Source organism: Platichthys flesus, chromosome 18 (assembly GCF_949316205.1).
Source record: "Platichthys flesus chromosome 18, fPlaFle2.1, whole genome shotgun sequence".
In the NCBI taxonomy this organism is placed as follows: Eukaryota; Metazoa; Chordata; class Actinopteri; order Pleuronectiformes; family Pleuronectidae; genus Platichthys; species Platichthys flesus.
This window is the reverse complement of record NC_084962.1, coordinates 15,616,281-15,643,556: the sequence shown is the minus strand read 5'-3', so window position 1 is coordinate 15,643,556 and position 27,276 is coordinate 15,616,281. Positions and strand designations below refer to the sequence as shown.

At 42.5% G+C, this 27,276-nt stretch overlaps 3 protein-coding genes across 4 annotated transcripts; 2 read left to right on the top strand and 1 right to left on the bottom strand.

The window, feature by feature from the left end:
* Positions 1-21: 21 nt before the first annotated feature.
* Positions 22-9,696, top strand: nfkbie (nuclear factor of kappa light polypeptide gene enhancer in B-cells inhibitor, epsilon). Its single transcript, XM_062411269.1, has 6 exons — positions 22-797; positions 4,600-4,702; positions 6,778-6,988; positions 7,427-7,515; positions 8,413-8,661; positions 8,801-9,696. Exons 1-6 carry the CDS (start codon positions 478-480, stop codon positions 8,867-8,869), a joined length of 1,041 nt encoding a protein of 346 aa, XP_062267253.1. The 5' UTR covers positions 22-477; the 3' UTR covers positions 8,870-9,696.
* Positions 9,697-11,354: 1,658 nt separating this feature from the next.
* slc35b2 (solute carrier family 35 member B2) lies at positions 11,355-15,903 on the top strand. Its single transcript, XM_062411497.1, has 4 exons — positions 11,355-11,583; positions 13,654-13,838; positions 14,025-14,185; positions 14,728-15,903. The coding sequence occupies exons 1-4, from the start codon at positions 11,564-11,566 to the stop codon at positions 15,658-15,660; spliced, it is 1,299 nt and encodes a 432-aa protein (XP_062267481.1). The 5' UTR covers positions 11,355-11,563; the 3' UTR covers positions 15,661-15,903.
* Positions 15,904-17,834: 1,931 nt separating this feature from the next.
* hsp90ab1 (heat shock protein 90, alpha (cytosolic), class B member 1) lies at positions 17,835-24,158 on the bottom strand. Of its 2 annotated transcripts, XM_062411495.1 has the most exons (12): positions 24,019-24,158; positions 22,768-22,911; positions 22,471-22,677; positions 22,127-22,286; positions 21,565-21,698; positions 21,148-21,465; positions 20,872-21,037; positions 20,594-20,784; positions 19,732-19,879; positions 19,331-19,599; positions 18,466-18,799; positions 17,835-18,381 (listed from the first exon to the last, which is right to left on the bottom strand). In XM_062411495.1, exons 2-12 carry the CDS (start codon positions 22,909-22,911, stop codon positions 18,263-18,265), a joined length of 2,190 nt encoding a protein of 729 aa, XP_062267479.1. In that variant the 5' UTR covers positions 24,019-24,158; the 3' UTR covers positions 17,835-18,262. The 2 variants fall into 2 exon arrangements, with proteins under 2 accessions (XP_062267479.1, XP_062267480.1); XM_062411496.1 differs by lacking the exons at positions 17,835-18,381; positions 18,466-18,799 and adding an exon at positions 19,201-19,224.
* Positions 24,159-27,276: the final 3,118 nt, after the last annotated feature.

Below are 27,276 nucleotides of genomic sequence, written 5' to 3'. Positions count from 1 at the left end.
GTGTGTGCCGTGCACGCGCACTGGGGATTCCCCCTCGTGACACAAACAGCTTCTCTTTCACGTGTCAGCTCTTCTTCCTCTTCTTGCTCTTCTTCGTCGCCCGGAGCTCCTGCTGTTGTTATCGGATCTCCAGACGACGCGGAGCCGCCTCCCCGCTCCTCTAACCCCCGCTTGCCCCCCCACGTCGGTGATGAGCGCACCGTGTTTTGTAACTTCCACACCAGTCGATAATCGATAGAGACGAGCTGGAGGCGCGGAGCGGGCTGCTGACATGTTCGAGCGGTTCCTGGAATGAAACGCGGCGGCTCTCGGTTTCTCAACGGAGCGGCGGTTCCCTCAGGTGCCCGCAGAAGTGTCCCCGCTGTGCGGTCTCATCACCGAGCAGCGAGCGGCCACAGCAGCCGCCAGTAGCCTCTCAAGTCCCGGCAAGGAGGGAGGGGGAAGCCCGGCGAGGCCACCACCACCACCTCTACAACCATGGCGAGCGACGACTGCAGTAAAGACTTGTACGCCGGAGAGAACCGCACAGACTCGGGCATCGACTCGTACCGCTCCATCGTGAAGTCGGAGGAGCCGCGGGAGCCCGGCGCGGACCTCGGCGGGCCGCGGGAGAAGTTCTCCGCCGGGGAGGAGCGGCTGGACTCAGCCTACGGCTCCTCGTCCATCACCGGGGAGAGTCTGTCGGAGCTGGTGCGGACCTGCTCGCTCTCCAGCGGCCGGGAGGAGCCGACACTCAGCTCTAAACTGTGCGAGCAGGAGGAGAACTTTCTCACGACTATAACCGAGGAGGGAGACACGTAGGTTTGATGTTGTTCTTCTGTCTAAATGTCTGGTTTGAAGGTGAAACGCTCCTCGGGTCCACGGGCTCTTTGCAGCAAGTGCTGGGTGAACTTCAGACATGGTGCTTGTCAATTCAATCTAAAACGTTGTGCTTTGGTCCAGAGTTTTATTTTAAGTACTTAATGTAATTTTATATTATATTAACTTTGATTTCCACAGCAGTTCTGGTGAGGGCTGCAGCTAAACATCATATTTATCTCCCAATCATTTATAAATAAAATATTTGTAATAATTATAATAATAATAAAGAAAAATACCCCAAACCCAAGGCCAAATCTTCAAATGTACAGCTTGGACCAAACAAACTGTCAAAAAAATCAAACATGTGCAATTTAAAACGAGTTAAAAGTGCAATTTTATTACATTGTATAAGGTGAGACCAGAAAATATTTAGAATTTTAGTTGTTGATAAATGTTCCTATAAAGAGATGATCACCAAAACTTGCACAATTACTCTTCTTATCAAGTTTTCAGCTCTGTCAAAGTATCAAGCAGCCTTTATTCTATAGTCCTCTGATGATGACGAGCATAAAAACAAAACACTGTGAAAAATCACCCTGGGTTCGAGGCCCATGTTCTGCTATGATTCCGGCCTTGAAGGGGATTTTAATCTGGGTGTGTGATTCTGCAGACTTTCCTTTTTTTTTTAATGAACTTTGTCCTGGTCATGAATGTCGACGGGCTCCTGTGAGGCGTCTCTCAGTCAGAAAACAGAAGTGAAACAGATAGGCCTGGACTTCCCCATGCAGCTCACAGACAAAGCACACGCTGTGAGGCCGAACTGTGGCTTGTGTTGGATCCAAGAAACTTGTAGATCAGGATAGCATGGTGGCGAGGACCCATGTTTTTAACTGCTGGATCCCACAGTTCACAAGCTGCTGCTGCTGCTGCTGCTGCTTCTTTCTGTTTCACTACCAAACCAGAGTCTAAAAATGTCATCTGGTTACCTGCCAGTTTTTTTTTGCGCTTCAGTTAATTTCTCACTTTGAGTCAAGGAAACTGCAGCTTCTTGCACACAACCGCAACATGCCAACCTCCACACACACACACATCAGCCCATGCAGGGACACGCACTCATCTATTGTTGCAGTGTCATCACTTGGAGTTAACAAGTCGAACTTGCACATGACTCCTGCAGGCTTCTGATGCACTCATGGCCTCTCCGAGGTGTTGTTGCCGCTCTGACCTTTTTTCATTTCCTCTCGCTGCTTGTTGGGGTCACATGGTTTTGTTCTCACACCCTAACTATAGACACCTGAGAGGATAAGAAACACCTGACACACACACCACCCAGTCCGGCTCACACGGAGAAAGAATCATGCAAATAATAATTTCCCCTGTGGGACTTTTTTTTTTGGCTCCTATTCATTCAAGACTTACTCAAACCAGGAAGTCCCTTTCACATTAAGAGGTTTGCTCAGAGTTGACTCTTCGGTAAAGTGCAGATCCACCATTCTGCAGACTTTTAAATCAGTCTTTGAATATATAAATGATATGTATTTACTATAGCACTTAGCTGGATTCAATGTTCTGGCGGATTGATGTATATTGTGATGCATTATCCATTAATTTACACAAACATTTGCATAAATTGAAGGATTAATCTTTATTAACAATAGATATTTTAATGCAAAGACAGGTTTAGTTTCTGTCAGTTTATCTTTTCCAGTTTTTATCTGTGTGTGAAATATGGATGAAGGTATACCTGCATGTTTTTGTTTCGGCTCACAGGCTCAGTCAGTATCTGTTGTTTGTCCTTGAGCTCGATTAATCTCTTTTTCCAATATCAGTTTCCCAGAAGTCATTGAAGCAAATTCACAGATTTTTCTGGAAAAACTGTCCAAAATTCCTAGACATGCACTTTGTTATGATTTTAAAATTGAATAAAAGGAACTTAAATGATTAGCCAGTTATATTTAAACACTGCGGACATGCAGAATAATGAGCAGTTCCTCCTTCTCACAAATTCCTTAATGTCAAAGATTTCCTAACCCGTTAGTCGCTGTTTACGTACAACGATTGCGAAACCGTTAAAACTGTCTTTCTCTTCTATAGTAAAATTACACACACAATGATGGGGACATATTGTGAGTTACCTGATGCAATCCCCACACGTCTGTTCTATGTACCTAGGACATATTTTAATGATTAACTGCTCTTGATTGTATGAAGCTTTCAAAGTAGAGTTCAAACATTGTTTATTTTTTGTGATTAAGCAAAAGATTCCATTCACATATATAACACAAATTAGTTTTATTGATCCACGGGTTAAAAATGGAGCAGACAGACACAGACAGTGAATCCATCAGACGGTTTTTGGTGACGATTAATCCCTTAATTGAACGTCTTTCCTCTTAAATCAGAATCATAACAACATAACCACATTTAACAACCTCGCAGAGATGATTTGATCAAATGTGTTTTCTCGCTTCTATATGTGGCTCCGGCAGACGGGGGAGATTTTCTTGTGCAAATGATATTAATGTGTGTGACATCTGACAGGAAATCAGACAATTGGTAGTAACCTGTTCAAAGCAGGACGCTGAACCAGACGTCTGCAGTGAACTTTTGTTGTGACTTTTGATCCCACGCTGTCTGGCTGAACACGACCACAACGTCCACCATTATTACATTTTTTCTGGTCAAATGACCTTTATTCTGACAGAAGAGCTCGCTGCTGCTCTTCGAGAGATGTTTTTGTGACATCAGCTTCAACCTGAGTTCTCCGCACATTAGAGAAACAAAATGTATTATGCTCCACTTTGATTTGAATCTGTTGAAGTCGTTTAACAGAAGAGGCCCTTCTTGGGTTTCTGAAGGTTGGTTCTATATAAAGTTCCATCGCACGGTTCCATTTCCTGCTTTCTGCACACATTTGTTTGCTACAACATCCCACTCAGGTTTTGAGGCTAATATGTAGTTTTTTTATTTCGTAATGTGCTGCGAAGATGGGCCTTCTGATATGTGTTCCAACACGCTCACGTAGTTTGAAAGATGATTTGCTAACTTCTCCACATTTTTTTTAATTGATCAATAACCAAACCAGTAAATCTTGCCATTCAGCCCACTACCTGACTCCTGAGATGAATACCGAGGAAAACTGTGAAGCAACAGCTTCTCTCTAGTTGACGCACAGCCTTTTATTTCCACCATTACTCAACACTGTTGCTTTTGAGTTAAAGTAGGTCTGCAGTTTTCTTGTCATAGACTATATACAAAGATTTGACGACGCCTCTTCACTTCCTCCCCTTGCACCAAAATGAAAGCAAATATTCTGGATAGTAGTGGCGCCCTCTTGCACCTTCTGAGGTCATTTGTAGCCAGAGTCTGTGCAGTACTGATCGTGGAGGGGAGCTGGGGTGTAAAGTTGATGTGACAAGAACTGAACCGAAATGTTTTATTTCATTAGTACTTTGACTTTTTATTTTGGTCCATGTCCCACCTGCTAACATGGAGGAGGATACTGCAGTCAACCAGCAGGGGGCAATAGAGAAGCTTTGGCTTCACTTTTCGGGAAGATGTCATGAACTCCATCTTTATATCCAGTTGGGGCATATCATGGACTGTATATCAAGATGTAAAAAATTTAAATTTTAAAATGGGATGCTGCTTAAATTGTGGAGCAGCGAGCCACCAGGGGGCGATCAAGACGATTTAGCTTTACTTTTTAAGAGCTGTCATTTTCTTTACATACAGTCTATGTAGATAATGGAGCTGTGCTTTTTATGTATTTATTGTTTTTCTTCTCCAATCCTGTAGATTCCTGCACTTAGCAATCATCCATGAGGACGAGTTCATCACTCAGCACTTGATAGAGCTTTTCCCAAAAGAAGTCCTGGACATCCAAAATAATTTATACCAGGTAAATGCAACACTAATCTTTCCACTGCACATGCAACTTCGATTGGATTAGTTATTAATCCAAGATGACTTCTTTATCACCAGCACCTTTTACTGTGGAAACGGTGTAATTATTTATATCTCTGTACTTCCAGAGAACTGTTGTTCCTCTTTACTATTGTTCCTCTTTACTTGGAGGCTGCGGCCCGGCCTCTCTCAGGGGCATCACTGTGGGCGGTTCCAGTGTTAGCTCATGAGGCACTCAGAGTGGAAACTCCCCTCCTCTACCTCTTGTAGAAATAGAACCACAGGGAGCTGTGGAGTGTATCCTTGTGTGGATGTGGGTGGAGGAATGGTTCCAGTTGTTCAAGATGTCAGAACCAGAGTCGTGCTGGTGTCGAAACTAAAGTGAAGACAAGAGCAAACTGATAGGAAGGAAATATCTGAGCTCTCAGCACTTGATGCAGTGACTCAGGCTTGAGAGTCCATTTCAGTTGCTCAATTACCTCTGAGCTGTCTCTGCAGACGTCGTCTTTGGAGACATGATGAAGTTTAACTCCTGTTTACCCTTGTTTTGAAAAGTTTTAAAAGAAACTCACCCTCAGATGATTAATGACGCATTTCTGGTGTTTTGTTTTGTCTTGCACCAGAACACAGTGCAACCACAAGCCCTGTTTGTTTTTGACGGAATGCGCAACCCTCATTGTCTCAGCTGTTTATCTCCGCAGAGGAGGTTATGTTGTCACTTGCATCTGTTTGTTGGTTTGTTGTCAGCAATATTTTTACGAGAGCACTGACCCTAAACCTTGTGCTGAAGAAAGTGGAGAGATAGAACTTGGGGCAGGGAAGAAACCACAAAATCTGATACTACAGAGATGGATCAAATTCAAAACCTCACATTTATGAACCTAGAACAATAAAATGTTTAGTATTTATTAGTGTTGTCTGTTTAACGCGTTATTAACGGCGTTAACGCAACCCAATTTTAACGCCGTTAAGTTTTTTATCACGAGATTAACGCAGAGCTGCCAACTCTCATGCTTTCGCCGTGTGACACACGCTTTTGCATGTTGTAGGTTGACTAAGTCACAATAATTTTTTAAAACATCATCATATCAGGCCGTCATGAAGTACAAGCAGCGGGCGAGTGTGTGTGTGTCTGTGTCATATACAGTCTATGGTCTGTGTGTGTTTGTGTGGTTCCAGATAGCGTACCGTAGCCCCGCCCCCTGCCCCCGCGCACTCGCTCAGGGAGACACAGATCAGAGCAGAAGCTGCAGTTGGTTTCCATCGAGCTTCAGTATCTGTGTTCGCCTCCAGTCTGACCTGCTCTCGCTTTTTGTTTTAATATTTCGCCAACTAAAATATATATTTTTAAGCTACTAGGCTGCAGCTATATGTTTTTATTTAATTCAAAACAGGGTATTTCTTATTTCATACATTTTCCACAAATATGGGGAGGACTCAAATAGCCCTACACAGTTCTGTGTTTAATTTATTTCAAAGTAGGCAGACACTATTTTGTTTGTTTGTTATTTTGTTGCTTGTCTGTTCGAGAGGCCTGACTGCTATGTTCACAGCAAACTTGAAAAAAAAAAAAATATTAAGCCATGGTTTAACTGCACTATAGGCTGAGTCCTTGTTTACCTGAAATGTGCACTTTATAATTTTATTTTGTACCGCCCTGTTTGGCAATGTTGTTTTTCAATAAAATTAAACATTTGCATAAAGCAAGCCAATCCACTTTCCATGTTGAAAGAGCATTAAAACCCCCCAAAAATTATGGAGAAAAAATTTATGAAGGGACATTTAGAATAGATACAAATTTGCGATTAATCGCGATTAAGTATTTTAATCGTTTGACAGCACTAGTATTTATCTCTACTAATTACCAACAAATTACTTCTGTGATTATCTAAAATTGTTACCAACCTCTCGATAACGATTGTTAACCAAGTGATGAATCAAACACTTATTTAAGCTTTGCAGTTTATTAAAAGATCTGGCCTGCATTCACAAGTAAATGGTATTGAGTTAAACCAGAGACCTGTCGTGTTTGATTTGCATTACATGTCTTTTGTCTTCTGTGACCCTCAGAGCCCTATGCACCTGGCCAACTATCTGAACCTGACGGATGTGGTGAAGCAGCTGGTGGAGAAAGGGGCCAGCCTGGAGCTGCAGGACCAGGACGGGAACACGGCGCTCCACGTGGCCTGCCAGCACGGACAGACGGAGTGTGCCAACGAGATGACCAGAGACGTCTCCCCGAGCAAGCTGGCCCCGGTCCTCGAGATGCAGAACTGGAGAGGTGAGGAAAAACACCCGCTGCTGCACGCTCCCATCAGCTGACCACTAACTGCTGTTATTTAGGGTCATTTTTTTGTATCGTAAGCATCTGGGTGATTATGTGTCAGTGGACTCTGCTGAGCATGAACTTCCTAGATTATGCAACTCTGATGTTTTGGTGTGTCTCTATGAAGCAACGTTTAACTACGCTACCATTGCTCAACAAAATATAGCATCAAAGGAAACATTACATTTCTAGTCAATAGTTAACAGTAGATTTAGTAATAGCAAAATCACTTGTAGGATTAGCACAGATTTAGTGAACTTGCAAAATCAATACCATGTTAATGTTTGTCCTCCTGTTCTTAGTTTGTCACTTTGAGAATATATACAATAACCCTCGTTTAATTTTGATTTAAGATTAACCCCATGTTCCATATTTCAACATGTGTCCTTGCAGGTCTTGCCTGTCTTCACTTGGCTGCACTGAACAGGCATCATCAGATTATGAATCTCCTGATGAGTAAGGGAGCTGACCTGAATATACAGGTTGGTCTGTCGAGTGAATCCTTATTTTACCGCATCTTGTGGCTGATGGGTTTAAACTAGAACTGCACTCGGTAGAGCGCATACCTCTGCCGAGACCCAACAACCCTCTTAGATCCAATCAATCTGCACCAAATTTCACACATCTGAGATATCAGTTTCGTAAACACATTTTTCCTTAAGATTATTGAATTATTTCCTAAGTGAAAATGTTGAAAAATGCTCTATCTCACAATGTTAAATCCAGATCCACAACAAATGTAATGGGCCATTCCCTGACCCATACTGCATTTTCTACTCAGACTAGAAGGTAGACGTTGATCTTGATTTCAAACAGTGAACTTCTTTCTTCATCCAGCTGCCACTCAAATATTTAACCTGAAATATGAAGAGAGACTGAGAAACAAACTTTGCTTGTAGATAATACAATGTTGGGGTGACCCTGCAGGTTTCTATATCTCATCTTGTTATGTTCCAGTATTTATGATCACACCCCCCCCCCTCCCCCCCCCCCCCCCCCCCCCTCAAAATGTTTACTGCCTCATGTTGTGCTCTTGTCTATAAATCTGCAGCACCTGTGAAATGCTGGTAGTGATAGAATCTGAGCTCGGGGCTTTTCTGCAGGATTCATGGAGACATAATTAGATTTGAGATATGATTCGTCCGGGCGGCTCGGCCACTCTTAACTTTCTATTGAAGGAAAGGAACATGACAGTCGCTCCCAAAACTACCACAGACATTCCTCTAGGTTGAACTCACCGGCCTAACTTAACCACTCTGCCTCACATCCGGTGTGTGGGATAAGTGTTATTTTATCTATAAAAATATCAAACTAGCAAATATATAAAATAAATTGACCTACTTTTTAATCGTTTTTTTTTCCATCTCCGCCCCTCGCAGGAAGGAACCAGTGGGAAAACGGCTCTTCACCTCGCGGTCGAGCTGAACGACATCAGGTCAGTGAGGCTATTGCTCAGCATGGGAGCCAACGTGGACGCCGCCATGTTTAACGGCTGCACGCCCCTGCATCTGGCGGTGGGGAGGCAGGACGCCCCCATCGCCAACCTGCTCTGCCAGTCCGGCGCTGACACAATGCTTCGAAACATGGAGGACGAGACGGCGCTGGATCTGGCTGACGGCAATGATGATGTAAGATATTGTTAGCGAATACATTTAGAGATTAACAGCAGTACTTCCAGTTCTAGCTATAAGTATTTAACAGATATTTGATGAGGACGTCTATGGAGCAGTTAAGAAAGCATAAGTAACATTTGTCCTTGTCTTTCAGATTCTGGCTCTATTTCCCTTCGACGACATCCAGATCTCTGGGCGGTCGGTGGTCGTTGTGAAGTTCTGAGCAGAATCAACAACTCTGAAATTGTCCGGTGCTTCATTGTGGCTGGCAAAGATTTTTTTGAAAAGAAAGCTGTATTTGCGCTGAAGTTGTTATGGAGTAGTGGCTCTGATTTGATCTCTATTTATCTATTGTGTAGACGAATATGCACTTCTTATAGATCTTTCTTCCCTCTGACGGAGAGTGATTCTGCTTGATTGAGCGCAGACTTAAAAAAACAAAATATACGTTTCTCAGTCGTGTTTTTTCTGTGTTTAACTCGGCTACAGAACGTCTCCTGACTATAAGTGCCGGACTTCCCATCAGCATGTTCAGTCTGTAAAATATAAAAACAAAAAGATTCTACCTCTTCATCATATTAACCTAGGTTGAATGGCTAGAAAAGGAACGCGCAGATTGCTTAGTTTCACCGCTCTGACTGCCGCTGTTGAGTAAAGGACCCAGATTTTTCTCCTGCTTTAAACCCTGAAAATGTGGGATATTTAATTTTAACCACAAAGAGGCTTTTTGAGGAATGCAATCAGAGGCAGGATTTTTTTATTTTATTCAGAGGAAAGACACCTGAAGACTAACAAACAACAATCCTGCTTTTGTTAGAAAAGTGATAAACAATATAGAAATGTACCATAAGACACAAAATGCAGCTTTATCTTTTTGATCATTATCGACTTTGCTGCCTTGTGTGAAAGAGGTGTCTTTCTGTTTATCTCACTGTTGCCTTTATCTGCAAAAATCTATTATTTGGTCTGTGATAACATTTGCCTGTCCAGTTAACACATGCAGTTCCTTTTATTTTGTAATAAAATTGAAAAAATATATATATAACTCCCTGCATATTGTGGATGTTTATTGTTGTGGGAGTTTTTGAATTAAAGTGAAACTTTGAACCTTGAGGCAAGGACAAACGCTTCACTTGCTGCGTCCGTCCCGCGATGTGGATCCTTGCCTGCTAAATGCTCATTCCGGTCAACGCTATCAATTGCAAATCATACCATGAAAACTTTACGTTACTTTTCGTTACTTTGCATTACTTTTCGTTACTTTAGTGACTTTACCTTACTTTAGTTACTTTATGTTATTTTACGTTACATCTGTTGTCATTTCACTCCTAATAAAAAAGAAACTCCCACTCCCACCATCCTCATTATAACCTACATTTGTTTGCTATAGATCCCAAACAATGCTACATTCAACCTACATACACGTCTTCGGATTCATACAAAAACTATGATATATTACACAACGCGGACAAAGCCGTAACGTTACATTACTTTATGTTACTTTACGTTATTTCCCACCTGTGCTCACAGGATGTCTGCCCAGGTAAACAGAGGTGTTTAACAGTGGCTCTGCTAACTTTAATAGGTGACAGTCACTAAACAGACAGACCTATGTGGTCAACAATACACACAGTTGTCACACTATATCTACTTCCTCATTGAGCCGATGGTCGGGGAAACCCTGATGCAATTTTGTTTATTTTCCATATGTGTTAGATAAGTAATTTTACTGGGGTTGCATTCTAAATGTATGGGGTTTAGTATTTTTTCCTATATGAGCAGGGTGTATTGATAATACTCCATAAATACAAAGACATTGGAATTACAAATGTGACTTAAGAACCTTTTTTTAGTGTATGAGTGTGTTTCCTTGATAACTTTTTTTGTAGTGTTGCTACTTTGACTTCAGTGTAGAACCTGAATGCGTGATCAAATACTGACAATGCCTCACATTTTGTGATTTATGCAATGAACTGTCTGTTCAAATCTTAACCTGGGGGTTAACTAAGTATGCAATGACTCTAGGGAGTTGGATAAAACAAATAAATGTCCGCAGCACAACAATAAAGAAGTTAATTGACCATAGGTTACCAACCTACCTTCAGTAAACATATCAGTTACATGACTGCACACACCATCTACTACCAACATGTTTTGACCTGTGCTGTATGTGCTTCTTATAGGCCAGGTCTCCCTTGAAAAAACGATTCTTAATCTCAATGGGTTTAATAAAAGGTTAAATATAATAAAAAGCCAATTAATTTGCCTCGAAAAAAAAAAGTACCAGCTATAAAATACAATTTCAAAAATGTCTAGTATGTACATTTTCACCACTTTCTAATTTTCTGCAAATTTTGATATGAATTTGAAAATGTTAAAGCTCTCAAACAGCCAATTCATCGGCCTGGAAAAAAACTAAATAATAATCCTTATGAGGACGCTACAATATGAATGTGTTCACCGTTCAAATTCATTATGTGTCATTGAGTTGCTTTCAGTTCATCGTTCTCATAAAGGTGAACGTGTTCAATGAACGCGTTCTTTTTGTGTACGTTCATGCACAACACTGATATTTCACTGACTGTCTGTCAGTGGCTGTCAGTTCTCGGGCCCTAAAAACACTTGATTCTGATTCCAACCCCTGCAGTAACTCCTCCACGCCGCCAGGGGTGGGGGGCGCTGCATCGGGGAGCTGTTTCCGGCGGAGGAGAGGAGGGGGGCCTGTGAAGGAGGAGAAGTTGAAGACAGCAACGCAGCTAAAGGCGGCTCGTCCGGAAGAAGAAAGCACCTCCATCATTGAAAACTGCGGTGTTACGTGGCGGCTCCCGGGCGGCTTCATGCTCTGTGTCAGCGGGGACGTCTGAGTGTGTCGGCGGCTTCGCGACGGCCGGTGCCCGGGTCCCGGAGTGCGGGGAAAATGCCTTCTCTTCCATGGAGGTAACGTCGGGGAGCCCGATCAGCTAACTGGACCTTATGTCCCCGGGAAGATGGGTTCAAGTCGCGGGGCAGCGGCCGCATACTGTCGGTTCTTTTTTTTAATCACACGGGAACGAAGTCACTTTACCCTTCACTGTGTTCAGCTTGGTTTTAAATGAGTGACGGGGCTTTTTAATAGTCTGCAAACAAGGTACTGGCAACTGTTCGGTTCGTGTTCAGGAACTGGTGTCAGCCCAGCTACTGCTACTAGCTTATTACTAGTTGTATTGTTATCACTATTACTGGTAGGAGTAGTATTAGTAGTGTTATTATATACTTTGTTTTCATGGGTGTTTCACTAAATTCTGTCCCCTGGGTCACACGTGTGATAACTTCAACTAAAGCATGTGGTTCCATATTAATTTATATACATGAGTCATGTCATTGATATGAAATCATGTCATATAAGTCAATTATGTTCAACAGATAGATGTACTTTAGTAAACTGGAAATCCCTGTTACAGCATCAGGCACATACCTCATTATGATTAGTTGAATATGTGTGCTTTAAACTCTTCCCTAAGGGCATAGAACACTTGATGGCCTTTGACAAACCTGTCTTTTAAATTTGGCTGTGCCCATGTTTAAGTTAAACCCAAGTCACATAATTATCTACATCTAAATCTTTAGGATCAATACGCCTGGTAACACCTCAAGATACACTGTTTTATTAAGTGAGCCTCTTGTTTTTTTGTTTTTATTCTAATTAAATTGGAATGCGTCCCAGAATTAGTCTGTCCCAGGTTTAATCCAGATCTTTATTATATTTCTATTGATAAAAGATATTGTGAAATATTAATTATTGATATTGTTTTATATCCCAGCCCTACATCCTAAGTTCATATCAGACACGAGCACTGAGTCTCTGGTCAGGTAGATGTTTGGGAGTGTTCACTCCTCTGGCCTGTGGTGCCCACTCAGTGCATTCCTGCATGTAATAGGCTGCTTGTTCAGGGCCCAGGTCTCGCTGCAGTAGCCCACTGGTTAGCCAGGCCCAAGCAGATTCCCCCACAAAGAGGCTCTGTGTGAGGCGGGCTTGCCCCCCTGGGAGGAGGCAGTCGATGCTGGTGCCACGACAGCATGGAGCACACCTTGCTTTCAACGCAGCTGCTCTAGAGTCACTCGGGATACCTAGGCTCTTTGTTGGGGTGGGTGCAGCAGGACATCGTACTGTTCAACAGCTGATAGTAGGTAGCACTCCGCAGTAGTGTACCTGGTGGCTGCGGATAGAGGTTGGTATGATAGCCCCATTGATTTGATCAGGGGGTTCATGTCAGCTACAGCTTGGCGAACCTTTAACACAAAGTCTGCATTGCAATCTGGGCTCAGTCATAAAGACACAGGTCTAATGAAAGAAGCCATTGTGTTGCATTACTGGAAGTGTTGGAGCCAGTGTTTTCGAAGCTCTACTCAAACTTATGACCAAAGTTTTGGCGGTTTCAGCCTCTTCAATTTTCTCTTTCAAATCTGTCCCTTTGAAGCACCTCGACTAAATGTATGCAAATAGGAAAGTTCCGGAGCAGCCATTGTTATTCATCTCATTGCATATCATTTGCCCAAGGCAACAATTTAAAGATGTTTCTGCTTTAAGACCTGTTATACGACTTGTTTTAGAGAAAGATGGACAACAATCATTTAAAGCAACATTTTTCTATTTGGAGTGATGGGTCCTAATCTACATATAAACAACCTTTTATGTGTAGGTGTCCTGTCAATGTGCCTGAAAGTAAAAATACAGTGATCCTGCACAAAAGATGGATTCCCGATGCTTCTGTGTGATGAGGAAGGAAACATATCAACGTGTCTTCTGGCTACTTAGTTTCTGCTTCCGTTGATATTTGTCATCACCCCTGTTATGATTAAGAGTAATGTTAAATGTGTTCATATATAATTTAATATTACAAAAAGTGTCAGTTTGCTATCACCTTCCCCTTTAAATCATACAATGAAACACAAACACCTGGCTTGTCAGAAGTATACTAGTGGTCGGTTCAGAATTATATTTTTTGTCTCTGTGTGTTTCTCCTTTAGGGTTTCGCAACTTGTGTTGCTTCTCTTCCCTTCCACTGTGGCTGCCGAGGAGTCCTTGATGCTGGAAGGCTGGAGCGATGTGTGGTTCTTCAGATTCCTCATCAACGTACTGGGATACTCCACCATCATCATTCCGGGCTACCTCCTCATTTGCTATTTCAAGCGCACCAATTACTTAGAAACAGGTTTGACCACACGATAAACAAACAACAGACGACTTAAGCTATTTTCATACGTGCACTGAATTCCGGGTGTGACTGCAAACAGCTTAATTTTGAATTGTATACCTGTCTGAGTCCACAGATTTAATCCTGGTAGTCCCCTCGATATCAACTTCATTCATGTTTTTGTTTGTTTCCCGTACCTACCAGGTAGTGGGATCTGCCATCCTCTAATAAGGACCTGCGTATTTGGCAATGAGGCCAAAACAGGTCTGTTGGATGACGTGTCGGTTGCACCCAGGAATGAAGGAGACTCTGGCTCGTCGCTCAAACAGGCCATCAAATTAGTCTTTTGTGCTGCTGGACTTCAGGTGAGGATCCGCAAAAAGACATAGTAACTTAGCCTGATCAACAGATTCTTTCTTGGTTTGCCCCAGCTCACTGATTATTTTAAAAGTTACAGACATTTGTATGAAATGCACTTTAACAACTAATGTTTCGGTAAAAGTTTTTGTATGCATACTACTATGAATCTGCAATTATCAATATTTTAATATTATCAACATCTAGAAGTCATGTGACACAGAGAGTTGAAGTAGATGAACAAGCATTGTGGACAAAACTACAAAGGAGGGAAATGTCCTTGTAGTTGCTGTATTTGCTTTTTGTGTCTGGACAGATCCGTCACAATAGACCAACATGTGACAACAAGGACACAGAAGTTTTCTTTTCGATTTCCTTTTGCATTATATTTGAATAAGAAATGCGTGGTTTTATCCTTCTAAACGGATGTTCTTCAGATAATCTCTTCAAGGCCCTGATATTGATCCCTACACTCTGTTCATGTGCTAAAAGGAAAGGGGGGCAGATTATCATGAGTTCTACCCTGACACGTCGACACTCTTATTCCCAGGCTTCGTACCTGACATGGGGGGTGCTGCAGGAGAGGGTGATGACTCGTTCCTATGGAGCCACGACTCCAGAGGAGGAGGGGGAGAAATTCAAGGACTCCCAGTTCCTGGTCTTCATGAACCGCATCCTGGCTCTGACCGTGTCGGGCCTCTGGTGCCTTCTGTTCAAGCAGCCTCGCCACGGAGCGCCCATGTACAAGTACTCCTTCGCCTCGCTCTCCAACGTCATGAGCAGCTGGTGCCAGTACGAGGCCCTCAAGTACATCAGCTTCCCCACCCAGGTCCTGGCCAAGGCCTCCAAAGTCATTCCCGTCATGCTCATGGGGAAGCTCGTCTCCCGCAAGAGCTACGAGTACTGGGAGTACTTGACCGCCGTGCTGATCTCGATGGGAGTCAGCATGTTCCTGTTGTCCAGCACGACCAGTAAGCACCCGTCCAACGTCACCACGTTCAGCGGCATCGTCATCCTCGTCGGCTACGTCGTCTTCGACAGCTTCACCTCCAACTGGCAGGACAACCTGTTCAAGCAGAAGATGTCGTCGGTGCAGATGATGTTCGGAGTCAACCTGTTCTCCTGCCTCTTCACCGTCGGCTCGCTGCTGGAGCAGGGCGCCTTCTTCGACTCGGTGGCCTTCATGACGCGCCACTCCGAGTTTGCCTTACACGCCGTGCTGCTGTCCGTGTGCTCGGCGTGTGGCCAGCTCTTCATCTTCTACACCATCAGCCAGTTCGGTGCGGCCGTCTTCACCATCATAATGACCCTGAGGCAGGCCATCGCCATCCTCCTCTCCTGTTTCCTCTACGGTCACGCCGTCACCGTTGTAGGTGGATTCGGTGTGGGCGTAGTTTTCCTGGCACTTTTCCTCCGGGTGTATGCACGTAACCGCATGAAGTCGGGTCGAAGGTCAGCGCTGCCGCTGGCACAGAAGGTGTAAACACCGAACTGGGAACTGAGGCCACGTTTTCTGTGGTGCTTTTTGTCTATTTTTGTGTCTCTGTTTGATTTGTGGATCTCTTTACCGTTTTCTTTTTCATTTGTTTATATTTTTGTTAGCTACGGTACAGAAAGGATTCGGCAGTTTGGACTCTTACACCATGATGAACTCAAGGGGTCAATGTGATTAAAGTGCCTGCAGTATTCATTAATACACAGTTGTCATACCACAACTTCGCTGTTCGGTTCTTTTACAGTTTAATGGTGGACTATTTTTTCTATAACCATGATATGTGGCTTGTGGATCCTGTTTAAGGTTCATATGATCCTGGTAAAGGTGTTTGGGCTATAGACATAAACAAATATTTTCATCATTTCATGACAATACCACTTTATCTGAATCCAAAACGACCTAAATGACCTAATCACCTCCATTTAGACTTTAGTTTTAAACCTCAGTTCAGGCTCCAGAGTTTTCAAGTGCCTAAAATGAAGAAATCCGAAAACGCTGCCGGCCCCGTTTTAGTTTGAAAACTCTGGGTGAGAGTTGTACTGTAAACTTCTCCTGCGTTCACTCCCCCTTTTTAATGTTATCAGTCACAACACGACAATGAGCGGTTAGGGCAAAATGTCCCATTTCCATCGCCGGGCCAAGAAAAGAGAACTGTCCTCTTACTTTTAGGCATTTGTGGTTTCTCATTTGTGGCTTTTCCCATAACTAAGCAACCGGCTGCAGGGTAGAGGATCCACTTCCCGTTTCCACCTGCACGCTCATGCCTGGAATGTTTGGGATTTGTGTTTTCAGGTCTATGGGCGGGGATTATTATTCATTCATTGCTAAAACAGTCAAATGGATTGAGGTTGTTACAGTTTTGAAATGCCGTTTAAACATGTGTCTTCGAATTGATTGTTTGTAACGTATCCAGAACATGGTGCAGACATTACTGGTTTAATTTAAGGTACATTAACTTGTTCCAGGGGCTAACATCTGTAATGGAGGGTGGTAAACAACGGTTTATGTAAAAAAAAAAAAAAAATCACACGACATAGAAATGATTTAATTTTGCCCAGACATCGCTGAAGCAGATGCTGATGTTGCTCCAAATTATCTTTCCGATCTTTTTGTTTTCCTGACAATGCAGATTATATTTAACCTTTCAGAATCAAGCTTAAAAAAAACTATTGTGTAAATATATGCTTTATTTCCAACCCACTTGTCAGTTGTGTACTTTTGTAAAAGGACGGCTTTGTGTGGGTCACTTTTACACGTGAATGTTTGAAAGAAGAATGAATTTTGATGATGCTTACTGCCGTCACAGCGATTTGAAGGTACTGTAGGTCCCTCGGGGGTGGGGGGGGGGTTCGCAGAAAATAATTCATACGAGGAAAATGCAATGTGACTCGTACCTTCTTTTATTTAATCATTGTATTTCCTCTGGTTACTGGATTATTAATAAAATAGTAAATTAACTTAAATCAAAAAAGACTCAAGTCTTTCTGAATGTGGTATTCAGTGCGGTTTTAGATATTGTACACTCAGCAGAGCACACACCTTCATTAAGGGCCAACCTTCTGATGACCAATCGCATCTGACCAACATTAATTGGATTTGGCAGCAGTTAAACTGATTATGGCCATAAGCAAATGTGAAGTCCTTTTATGCAATACAAACAAGATTGTCCTCCAGAACTGGTTTAGCGGTACGTGTGATCTCAGTGTAAATAAAGAGCTTAGTTCAGATGATTAACAGACTGCCGTAGCATTGTAGTCCAGTAGTAAAGCACGTTTAGAATTACATGTAGTTAAAACAAGGGTGTGTAGATTCATACTAGTATTTCAATATTTTAAACCTCTTGTACCTACAGTCTTTATTTTAAAACTGGTCAGTCTAAGATCTAGTTTGTTATAATTTCATATTCCTTGGCTTTGGTCATACATCATAAGTGGAATTAACAGTTTGGATCGCTTATACATTTGGTGTATATAAATGTGATCTGTAGATTTTTTACTTGATGTTGCAGCGTCATTGATACTAGAAACTGTAGCATGACTCCACCTAGTGGTCACTTTGAGCAGTTTTACTAGTTCATGTTACAACTGGGAAATTCACAGATTAGGTACATTAGTTGATTTTAATCATCCATGATAAAAGGTGAAGACAGCACACAGTCAAAATAAGGTATTACATCTTTAATTTTTTGCAAAACAAAGACCCGGAATACAGACAAGCCTGGACTCAGGCAAAGGAATCACAGAGTCCTCTCTCCATGCAGCGTGCAGTGTTGCACATGAGCAGAACCTCCCCCAACCCTCCAGACTGACAATGGAATGTACCATTCCCATGTTCACCACTCCAACATTTAAAACTCAGTGCAACAGGGTACTCGTTAAACAAATGTGCTGTCACCATGAACTTATACAGCAAAAACCAAAACTGCTTTTCTTAAAAGGGGCGTTGCAGAGTAATGCTCTGGACACGAGAGCATCACTGGTCCACCGCACAACATGAATGACTATTTGTTTTGCATTTACTGCAGTTTAAGGGATGAACAATTGAAAAGTGAGGCTAAAGTGTTAAAAATCTGGGACGAGAGGGTGTTGGTTTAATCGACTTCTTCCATACGTGAAGCATCATCCTCGCCCTCGCCTTCTAGGGCAGGGATCTCATCTGGGACGGCTGCGGAGGTGGCTTCCTCTGTCACAACTTCATCATCATCGATACCTGGAGGTACAGGGATGTTACTTATTAAAGATCAATGAAAGTATAGAGTGTCATAACTTAGATATCTCTTCAGCTTTTCCTTACCCAGGCCGAGTTTGATCATTCTGTAGATGCGGTTGGAATGGGTCTGTGGGTCGTCCAGGGAGAAGCCTGAGGACAGCAGGGCAGTCTCAAACAGCAGGATTACCAGGTCCTTCACAGCCTTGTCATTTTTGTCAGCGTCGGCCTTCTGCCTGAGAGTTTCCACGATGGGGTGGTCAGGGTTGACCTCAAGGTGCTTCTTGGCCATCATGTAGCCCATGGTGGAGTTGTCCCTGAGTGCCTGGGCCTTCATGATTCTCTCCATGTTGGCCGTCCATCCATAAGTACTTGTCACAATGCAGCAGGGCGAAGACACCAGTCTGTTGGACACGGTCACCTGGAAGACAAAATCAAATATAGGGAACGTCAATAAATAACCCATCATGCCATCCTACTTCTAAAATCAAGGAGTAAGTTTAAGTTAAAACATGCAGGTCAACCATGTTAGAAATAACACACCAGCAGGTCCAGGACCAATTGTTCCATACATTAACATGCTGCATCTACTCAACGTTTAAAACATCTGGTTAAACTTCAGAAATGCATCTTCAAAACTCATGTTTGCAAACTAAAACATGTTAGATCACAAATTCAGTTTCTGGATTTTCAGCATTTCCACACAAATCACCTGGAACTCACGACCAGTAACAATAAAAATAAAACGGCAAATCATTCAAGGTTACGTTTGAAACCAGGCGACCAAGGGGCAACCTCAAGCCTGCATGAACTCACCAAGATACAAGTTGGGCTGAATTAGGGAACCTATCACCAAACAGAACACTGTCAACTGAGGCTGTGAAACTTGAACTCCTACAATGTGAAGGGAAATACTGGATAAAGACTCTACTGTTCCACTAAGATCACTGACCTTCTCCACTTTCTTGTCCAGGATCTCCTTCATGAGCTTGCAGAGGTTCTCAAACTTCGCCTTGTCCTCCTCCATCTTCTTTTTCTCCTCCTCATCCTCGGGCAGCTCCAGGCCCTCCTTGGTGACGGAGACCAGGGTCTTACCGTCAAACTCCTTCAGCTGCTGGACGCAGTACTCGTCGATTGGCTCGGTCATGTACAGGACCTCGAAGCCACGCTTGCGGACGCGCTCGACGAAGGCGGAGTTGGCCACCTGATCCTTGCTCTCACCTAGAGGTCAAATATAAAATATATTTAATATAAAACAACCTGTATTACTATTTTTTTTAATACTAAATAGGTGCAATTAAAAATTAGTTTACACAACTTTGCAACATACAATTTAGCAGAAAATAAACTGACCAGTGATGTAGTAGATGGACTTCTGGTTCTCCTTCATGCGGGACAGGTACTCTGTGAGGGAGGTGGACTCGTCTCCAGACTGAGAGCTCTGGTAACGCAGCAGCTCAGAAAGCTTCTTGCGGTTTTGTGAGTCCTCGTGGATTCCCAGCTACAGAGGGAAGAGATAAGACAATTGTTCAATACTCAAAACTAGATTAGAGCACTATCAAAAGCAATGATAATTGATTCCAAGCACTGGGTTGGCAGAATCACATGATGAGACGACATCTACTCCAAGTGTTTCACATGAATGCACTCAGGCTTGACTGGTGAACCAGCCTTCTCAACACTGAACTGCAGCTTAGGCTCAGTTCAACTTGCTTTATTATACCAAAGAGTTTTTTTTCCTCATGTTTAGTTTCATCATGTGAAGCATCACTATGGAACAAGCCAATTGTACAGACATGTGATGCAGCTGTCACAGGCAGGTATTATTTAAATGATTCAGGGTAACTGGGTACAAGGCTATTTAATAATTCAACAACACTAAGTGACTAATCTACAAATACTTAGTGAATAGTCTACAGCACATGCCGTGTGATTTAAATGAACCCTTTTATGTGAACTACTTGCATACAATTTTAAAACAACGACAATAGAAAATTACAACTTTCCGTCTATATCGTAGTCTTCAACTGGCCTAAAGCATTAAACTATGACTATGCAGTCTTTAAAGCAGCAACAACAATGAAAGTAAACCTGATGAATCCATGGAGAAGCCCTGAAGACAAGGAATGCATGAATTTATTTTAAAAAAATAAAGAGAAAAGGTTTTTCTTTCAAGTAAAATCAATGTGGTGAAATGCGTGTTTATTTCAGATACCTTGAGGTTCTTTGAGAAACCTTCATAGAACTTCTTGAAGTTCTCCTTGTCCTCAGCCAGCTCTGCAAACAGCTCCAGACACTTCTTGACAATGTTCTTGCGAATGACCTTCAGGATTTTGCTCTGCTGCAGCATTTCCCTGGAGATGTTGAGGGGCAGATCCTCGGAGTCCACCACTCCACGGACGAAGTCTGGATATTTGCAAATAGATCAGTTTAGATGAACGTATCCTATCACATTATGCTTTGCAGTATTATTCAGACGGCGGGACCACTTACTCAGGTACTCTGGGATCAGCTCTTCACAATTGTCCATGATGAAGACTCTCCTGACGTACAGCTTGATGTTGTTCTTCTTCTTCTTGTTCTCAAAGAGGTCAAATGGAGCGCGGCGGGGGATGAAGAGGAGGGCGCGGAATTCCAGCTGGCCCTCCACTGAGAAGTGCTGTGAAAGAGGACAATTTGAATTATTATTTTTGACTCAGGTTTAGACACCGTGCAGCCCTGAGGCGTTAATACACATTCATACAGCAGCTTTAGCCTTCCTCCCTTTACCTTGACAGCCAGATGATCCTCCCAGTCGTTGGTCAGACTCTTGTAGAACTCTCCATACTCCTCGTTTGTGATGTCATCAGGGTTTCTGGTCCAGATGGGCTTGGTCTTGTTCAGCTCCTCCGCGTCGATGTACTTCTCCTTGATCTTCTTTGTCTTCTTCTTGTCCTTGTCTTTGGAGTCTTCCTCGTCATCAGAGCCCACATCTTCAATCTTTGGCTTGTCCTCACCGTCCTCTTCCTTTTCTTCCTTCTCCTCCTTCTCAGGTTTTTCCTCCTCGGCCTCGTCGTCACTGATCTCCTTGTCGCGCTCCTTCTCCACCTGTCAACAAAATGATTCTAGTTTAACTTCACTCACAAGACAGTTGAAATTCGACTGTACAGAGGGAACGTGGAATATCGTCATATTAAAAATACTTACAAACAGGGTGATGGGGTATCCGATGAACTGCGAGTGCTTCTTGACAATCTCCTTGACCCTCTTCTCCTCGATGTACTCACACTGGTCCTCCTTCAGGTGCAGAACGATCCTTGTTCCACGGCCGATGGGCTCACCTGTGAACAGTTGGGAGACAATTAAATAACTGAACAATTAAAATGTTCAAAGTCCAGTATGTTTTAAAGCAAGGATTAACTAGCCATAAACTAGGCAAGGTAGGTTCAAGGTGCTGGAACAAGATACACACCAAGGTTGCAAACAAATAATTTCCCATATATACATTTCAAGAAAGGTGCCAGTTCTCCTTTAAATAATCTTAATCAGAAAGCAGATAAATGTGCATAACAATGTGATTTCATGTCCCTCACGATTTAGCGCCAAGATTTGGTTTATTATAATAGTTATTAAAAATAGCTTAGATACACAACTCAAAGGTGTTTAATGCTTTAACTGCCCCGTAAAGCTAGTAAGAGTAAGAAGCAGATTATTGCAGTATTGCCATCACAGCCTCGTTGATATATGATAATGTTGCCAGGGCACATACCTGTGTCAACCTTGACTGTGAAGGAGCCTCCGGCAGAGGACTCCCAGAGATACTGCTCATCATCGTTGTGTTTGGTGATGACGGACACTTTCTCGGCAACAAGGTAGGCCGAGTAGAAACCCACACCAAACTGACCGATCATAGAGATATCAGCTCCAGCCTAAAGGGAAAACAAATTACAAACTTAAACATAGCCGGAAAAACTTGGGACAATTAGACAGTATGAAAGTATATTATTATTATACATTATCCCTGTTCTTCTTGTTGCAAGTAAAGCATGACATTATATGGTTAACAATATTCTTGTATTTTTCATAAGCTGCAATCAAGATGATGGGTCGTACCTGCAGGGCCTCCATGAAAGCCTTGGTGCCAGACTTGGCGATGGTTCCCAGGTTGTTGATCAGATCGGCTTTGGTCATACCGATTCCAGTGTCGATGAGGGTCAGGGTGCGTTCCTCTTTGTTGGGGATGATTTCAATTTTCAAATCCTTGCCACTGTCCATCTTGGTGGGTTCAGTAAGGCTTTCATAACGGATTTTGTCCAAAGCCTGTAAAACACAACAAAAAAAGTGGCATCAATACATGTTCTGTGATAATTAAACTTCTAAATCAACAAAAGCACTTGTCAGACAACTTACATCAGAAGCATTGGAGATCAACTCCCTGAGGAAGATCTCTTTGTTGGAATAAAAGGTGTTGATGATCAGGGACATCAGCTGAGCGATCTCTGCCTGGAAGGCAAAGGTCTCAGCCTCCTCCTCTTGGTGCATTTCTTCAGGCATCTGCAAAGCAGGAGATCATAAAACATGCTCAGTCAACGGCCTTGTGTTACAACGGTACAGACGTAAACAGACAAACGCCATTATTGTAGGAGGGAGGGGGGGTGCGACGTGATAAACTGCGACGGTACTTGAAAGAGCGAGTGAGTCATTCTTTTGCTTTCATTTAGTCAGAAACGGAATCATCGATCGATCCAAGCCGGTTCCTGGACGGCTGCCATCGTGTTACTACAGATCGGCGGAAGTAGCCATTAACCAACATGGCGTCGAGCGACAGACAATGGGCTCAGCAAACACGTGCTTAACGACGACCAGAAACGAAAATAACGACCTCGCAGAGAGACACGAGAACCAACCTTCGCTTGAGATTAAAGCGACACACGTTTGAATTAAAGAAAAAAAACACGTTATGATGACGGCTGTGGCACATGTGGAGTTAATATGAAGCCATTTTGTCTTCCCGGAAAAACCCACACCGCTCATTTGTCTTTAAAGGAAACTCAATGCATGGATTTAAGCCTTTAAGAAGCATCGGGTGTGTTAGCGTATACCGAAGATGCGGTTTTACGTAAGTTGCGTAAATGTTAGCATAAAACAACTATAGCTAAAAAGGAAGACGAGCGTCGTGTTAATGTTAACTTAAAGCGTTTAGATGCTAATGGGAGGAGGGCGGGGGGATGGGGTTAGCTGAGGTCGTGTTTTATGATCGAGACCATTACGACCAAGTGTGAATTATCACGACTAGCTCGGATGGAATTAACCCGAGTCATCGCCACCACACCTGCCGTGGTGCAGTCCGATCCCGGCCCTGTCCCAGTGCGCAGCCGCCGGTGGAGCGAGTGCCGCAATATACACACACCGCGAATCGTCCACCCGGTGAACCACCGTGTCAAATCAACGTTAACGCGACACACGTAGAAAGCAAACTAATATCGAAGCCTCAGCGGAAACGATGGCTGCAGCCGCGGAGGAGGTCGTCGTGACTCGTGGTCTTCTCATCCCCACATTCCCCCCGTGGAACAGCGCAGCGGCGGGTTTGCAGAAACAAAAAAACCTCACAAATCCACGGAGAGAACGCGTGTGAGTGGAGGCACGCGGCGGGGTACGCACCTTGTTACTTCGCTGACTTTATCTTGAAACAAATGCGACCAACGCTCCGTCCCTTCTGCTCTCTGACGCAGGGAAATGGAAAGGGACTTCCTTTTAATAGACCGGAATCTTTATACACACGCTGCCTCGCTGTGCGGCCGTATCCCTCCGCGGCGCACCATCCTGCCACTGGGTTTTAAATGAGAAACAGGGAACATGGAATTCTATTTATTTGAATAAAAAGTCTTTAGGAATATAATGTTATTATTGATGTGGGAAATAGAGTGAACACGTGTGATTATTTATTATTATGTAATATGAGTTTTTTCCTATATGTTTTTGCTGTGCTCATGATTTTATGTGTTATATTTGGCTGCCCTTGTAAAGCCCTTTGTAACTTGTATATGTTGAAATGTGCTCTATAAATAAAGTTATTACTACGTTTTAAATGATGTGGCACAAAATTTGACGTTAAAAACCATTCAGTCGATATCGATAATAATCACGATTAATGTCACATCTTTTGTCAGTGTAGAGTTTGTATGAAGGTTGTGTTAATTTAGTCTCTAACATAACAATCTGAGGTAGAACATTCAAACTGATTGTGTGTTTACGTCCTCTGTGTACCTGCGATACATCAACACATATTGAACTGTTGTCATATGACTCTTAATGAAAATTATATTGCATGATTATCGTTTATCGTAAAATAAACTAACCTCATCTTTAATTTAAGTAGCCTTCAGTATTCTGGTGTTAGTGACAGTGTAGTGAACCTTTTTGTCATCGGGTGTTTGGGCCTTTTAAACCCAAGACACCCTCTTCTCAGGATGGAAGGATGGAGATTATATCACCATGATCACAGGAGAACGTGTAACTTGGATGGATGACTGAAGAACCCCATAGGATGCTCCGCCTCAGGAGCTGTGTCTGTCTGAAGTGGACATTTATCATGGGAAAACCTATCATATGACCTCAAATTTACAAAATGGCTGCAAAACAAGACAACATCTACTATAAATAACATTTAAATACATAGAAAGGGGTTAAAAACTGCCACAAACAGTGAGTTCGGGACCTTATTTCTCACTTATTTAATCCAAATGGTCACATTACCCTTGAAAATACTGCAATATGAATGATAAAGCAAACCATGCTGCTCCCACATGTAACTGTGGATTCCAGAATGATCATTCCAAACCGGAAACAAAAGGTCTTAGAGGACCACGAGTCGCCATATAAACATAAATCACGATATGATATCAATAAATCTCGATGGAATCATGCAGAGGGCGAGCGAAAGAACGAGGGTCTCTTTAATCCGACGGAGGGACACACGGCCACCGGGAGGGTGCGCTTCGTTCCTTCTAGCACTTTCCAGGAGGAAAAAAAAATAAAAAAAACCCGCCTAAAGTGACGTCACGGGCTTGTCAGCTGCAGCCCTCGCGGCCGCATCTGCTGTCACACAAACACCATGGCAACCGAGCAGAAAACCGTGTCTAACGTTACAAACACACAATGCGACACAACAACAAAGCACGAGGCGATGGCGTTACCACAGCTGGGGTTCTACAGGTGTTCTACTCAGGCCCCGTTCATTGAGTCGAATGCTAATTATCAACTGGTTCCGGTTTCTCAGAGATGAGGATCCAAAGCGTGCGTGCGACGCTGAGTGAATTTCACCTGGAGTCCGACTGTTGATTTAACAAAATAAGACCAATAGTAATGTTACAGTGGCTTGTAGGAGATTGTAAAAATGTTTTAAAGACATTTTACAGGCAAAACAAAGTCAAGTCAAAGTGTTTATTGTCACATGCACCAAATAGCAGCGTCACCAGAGCACTGCAATTCGTGTAATGACCTGGCAGGCAATACAAGATACAAAATAACACAATATTTAACCTAATAACCTATAACATAACATATAACATGGTACAACAACATTTAAATGAAGGGCTAGTTATGGCAGCCGCACCCCCCCCCCCCTCCCACACACACACACACACACACACACCTTCTCCAATGACTAGACTTCCCCTCCCCACCCCGGCTTGGACTGCCACTCACCCTCCTCCAGCCACTGAACATTTCCACATTTGCACTAGAGTTATTTTTTTTCTAATACTGTATTATCCCACCTATCCCACCTATAGTGTATTCATATTTATATATTTATCTCGCTCATAGTGTATTCATATTTTTATATTTATCTTGCTCATAGTGTATTCATCATTCTTATATCATACCTTACCTCTTAATACTGTTCATATTCCACTTCTTTTTCTAACTGTACTTCCTATTTATTTTCATATTCCACTATGCACAATACTCTGCACTTTAACTGCCTTTTTTTTGCACTTCTGGTTAGATGCTAAACTGCATTTCGTTGTAAATGTACTTGTACTGTGCAATGACAATAAAGTTGAATCTAATCTAATCTAATCTAGCAGCAGTGTACAGGGTGAGGGGGTGAGGAATATTAAATTAAATAATATGCATGTATGTGTAGTAAGTAAGTAGTAAGTGTATTTGTATGAGTGGGGGAGCAGAATGTACATGGTGATGATGGCGACTGTTCAGCGGAATAGAATAGAATATAATCCCTTTATTTATGTTGCAACAATGCACATTGTAAAAGGATATTTGCTGTGCAATAAGAGTATATTTATATAGACACAGTATATTTAAGAGTATATTTATATAGACACAGTGCAGGCTGATAACGTATTGCACACTGAAAGAGGTCAAACTGTGTTGTATTGTTTCTTAAAATTGTCAGGTGAAGACAATTTTTAACTATAGTTCCAAATATGTATTATTTTAACATATCTTTAAAGACAGGATTGATACATCCTCAGTTGATTCGCTAATATTTAAAGCTTGCATGCATTATTGTTACTGTTAGGATTATTATGATTATACAACTCAAACATCGTTATTGCTTAGCGTTTCTTTATTCAGGAGAAGGAATCTCATTTTGACGGCTTGAACAGACTCGAAAACTCACCAAACTTGACAGACGCGTCAGGCCTGATTAAAATGTTTGTATTGTGGAGTAATGCGAAATGGGCGTGGAAATTCTGTTTGGTTTAACCGATCTTCATGAGATTCAGTACATGCTTGTATCATGACCGGACAAAAACAAAAAAAGTCCATGGCAGCAATTTGATTAACACAACAGGAAGTCAACCATTTTTGGATTTTGTGGCCATTTTGTCCAGAGTGTTCAAAGACAATTGTAACATGATGCACAAAGTCAGGATTTCAATGTTAAGGTGA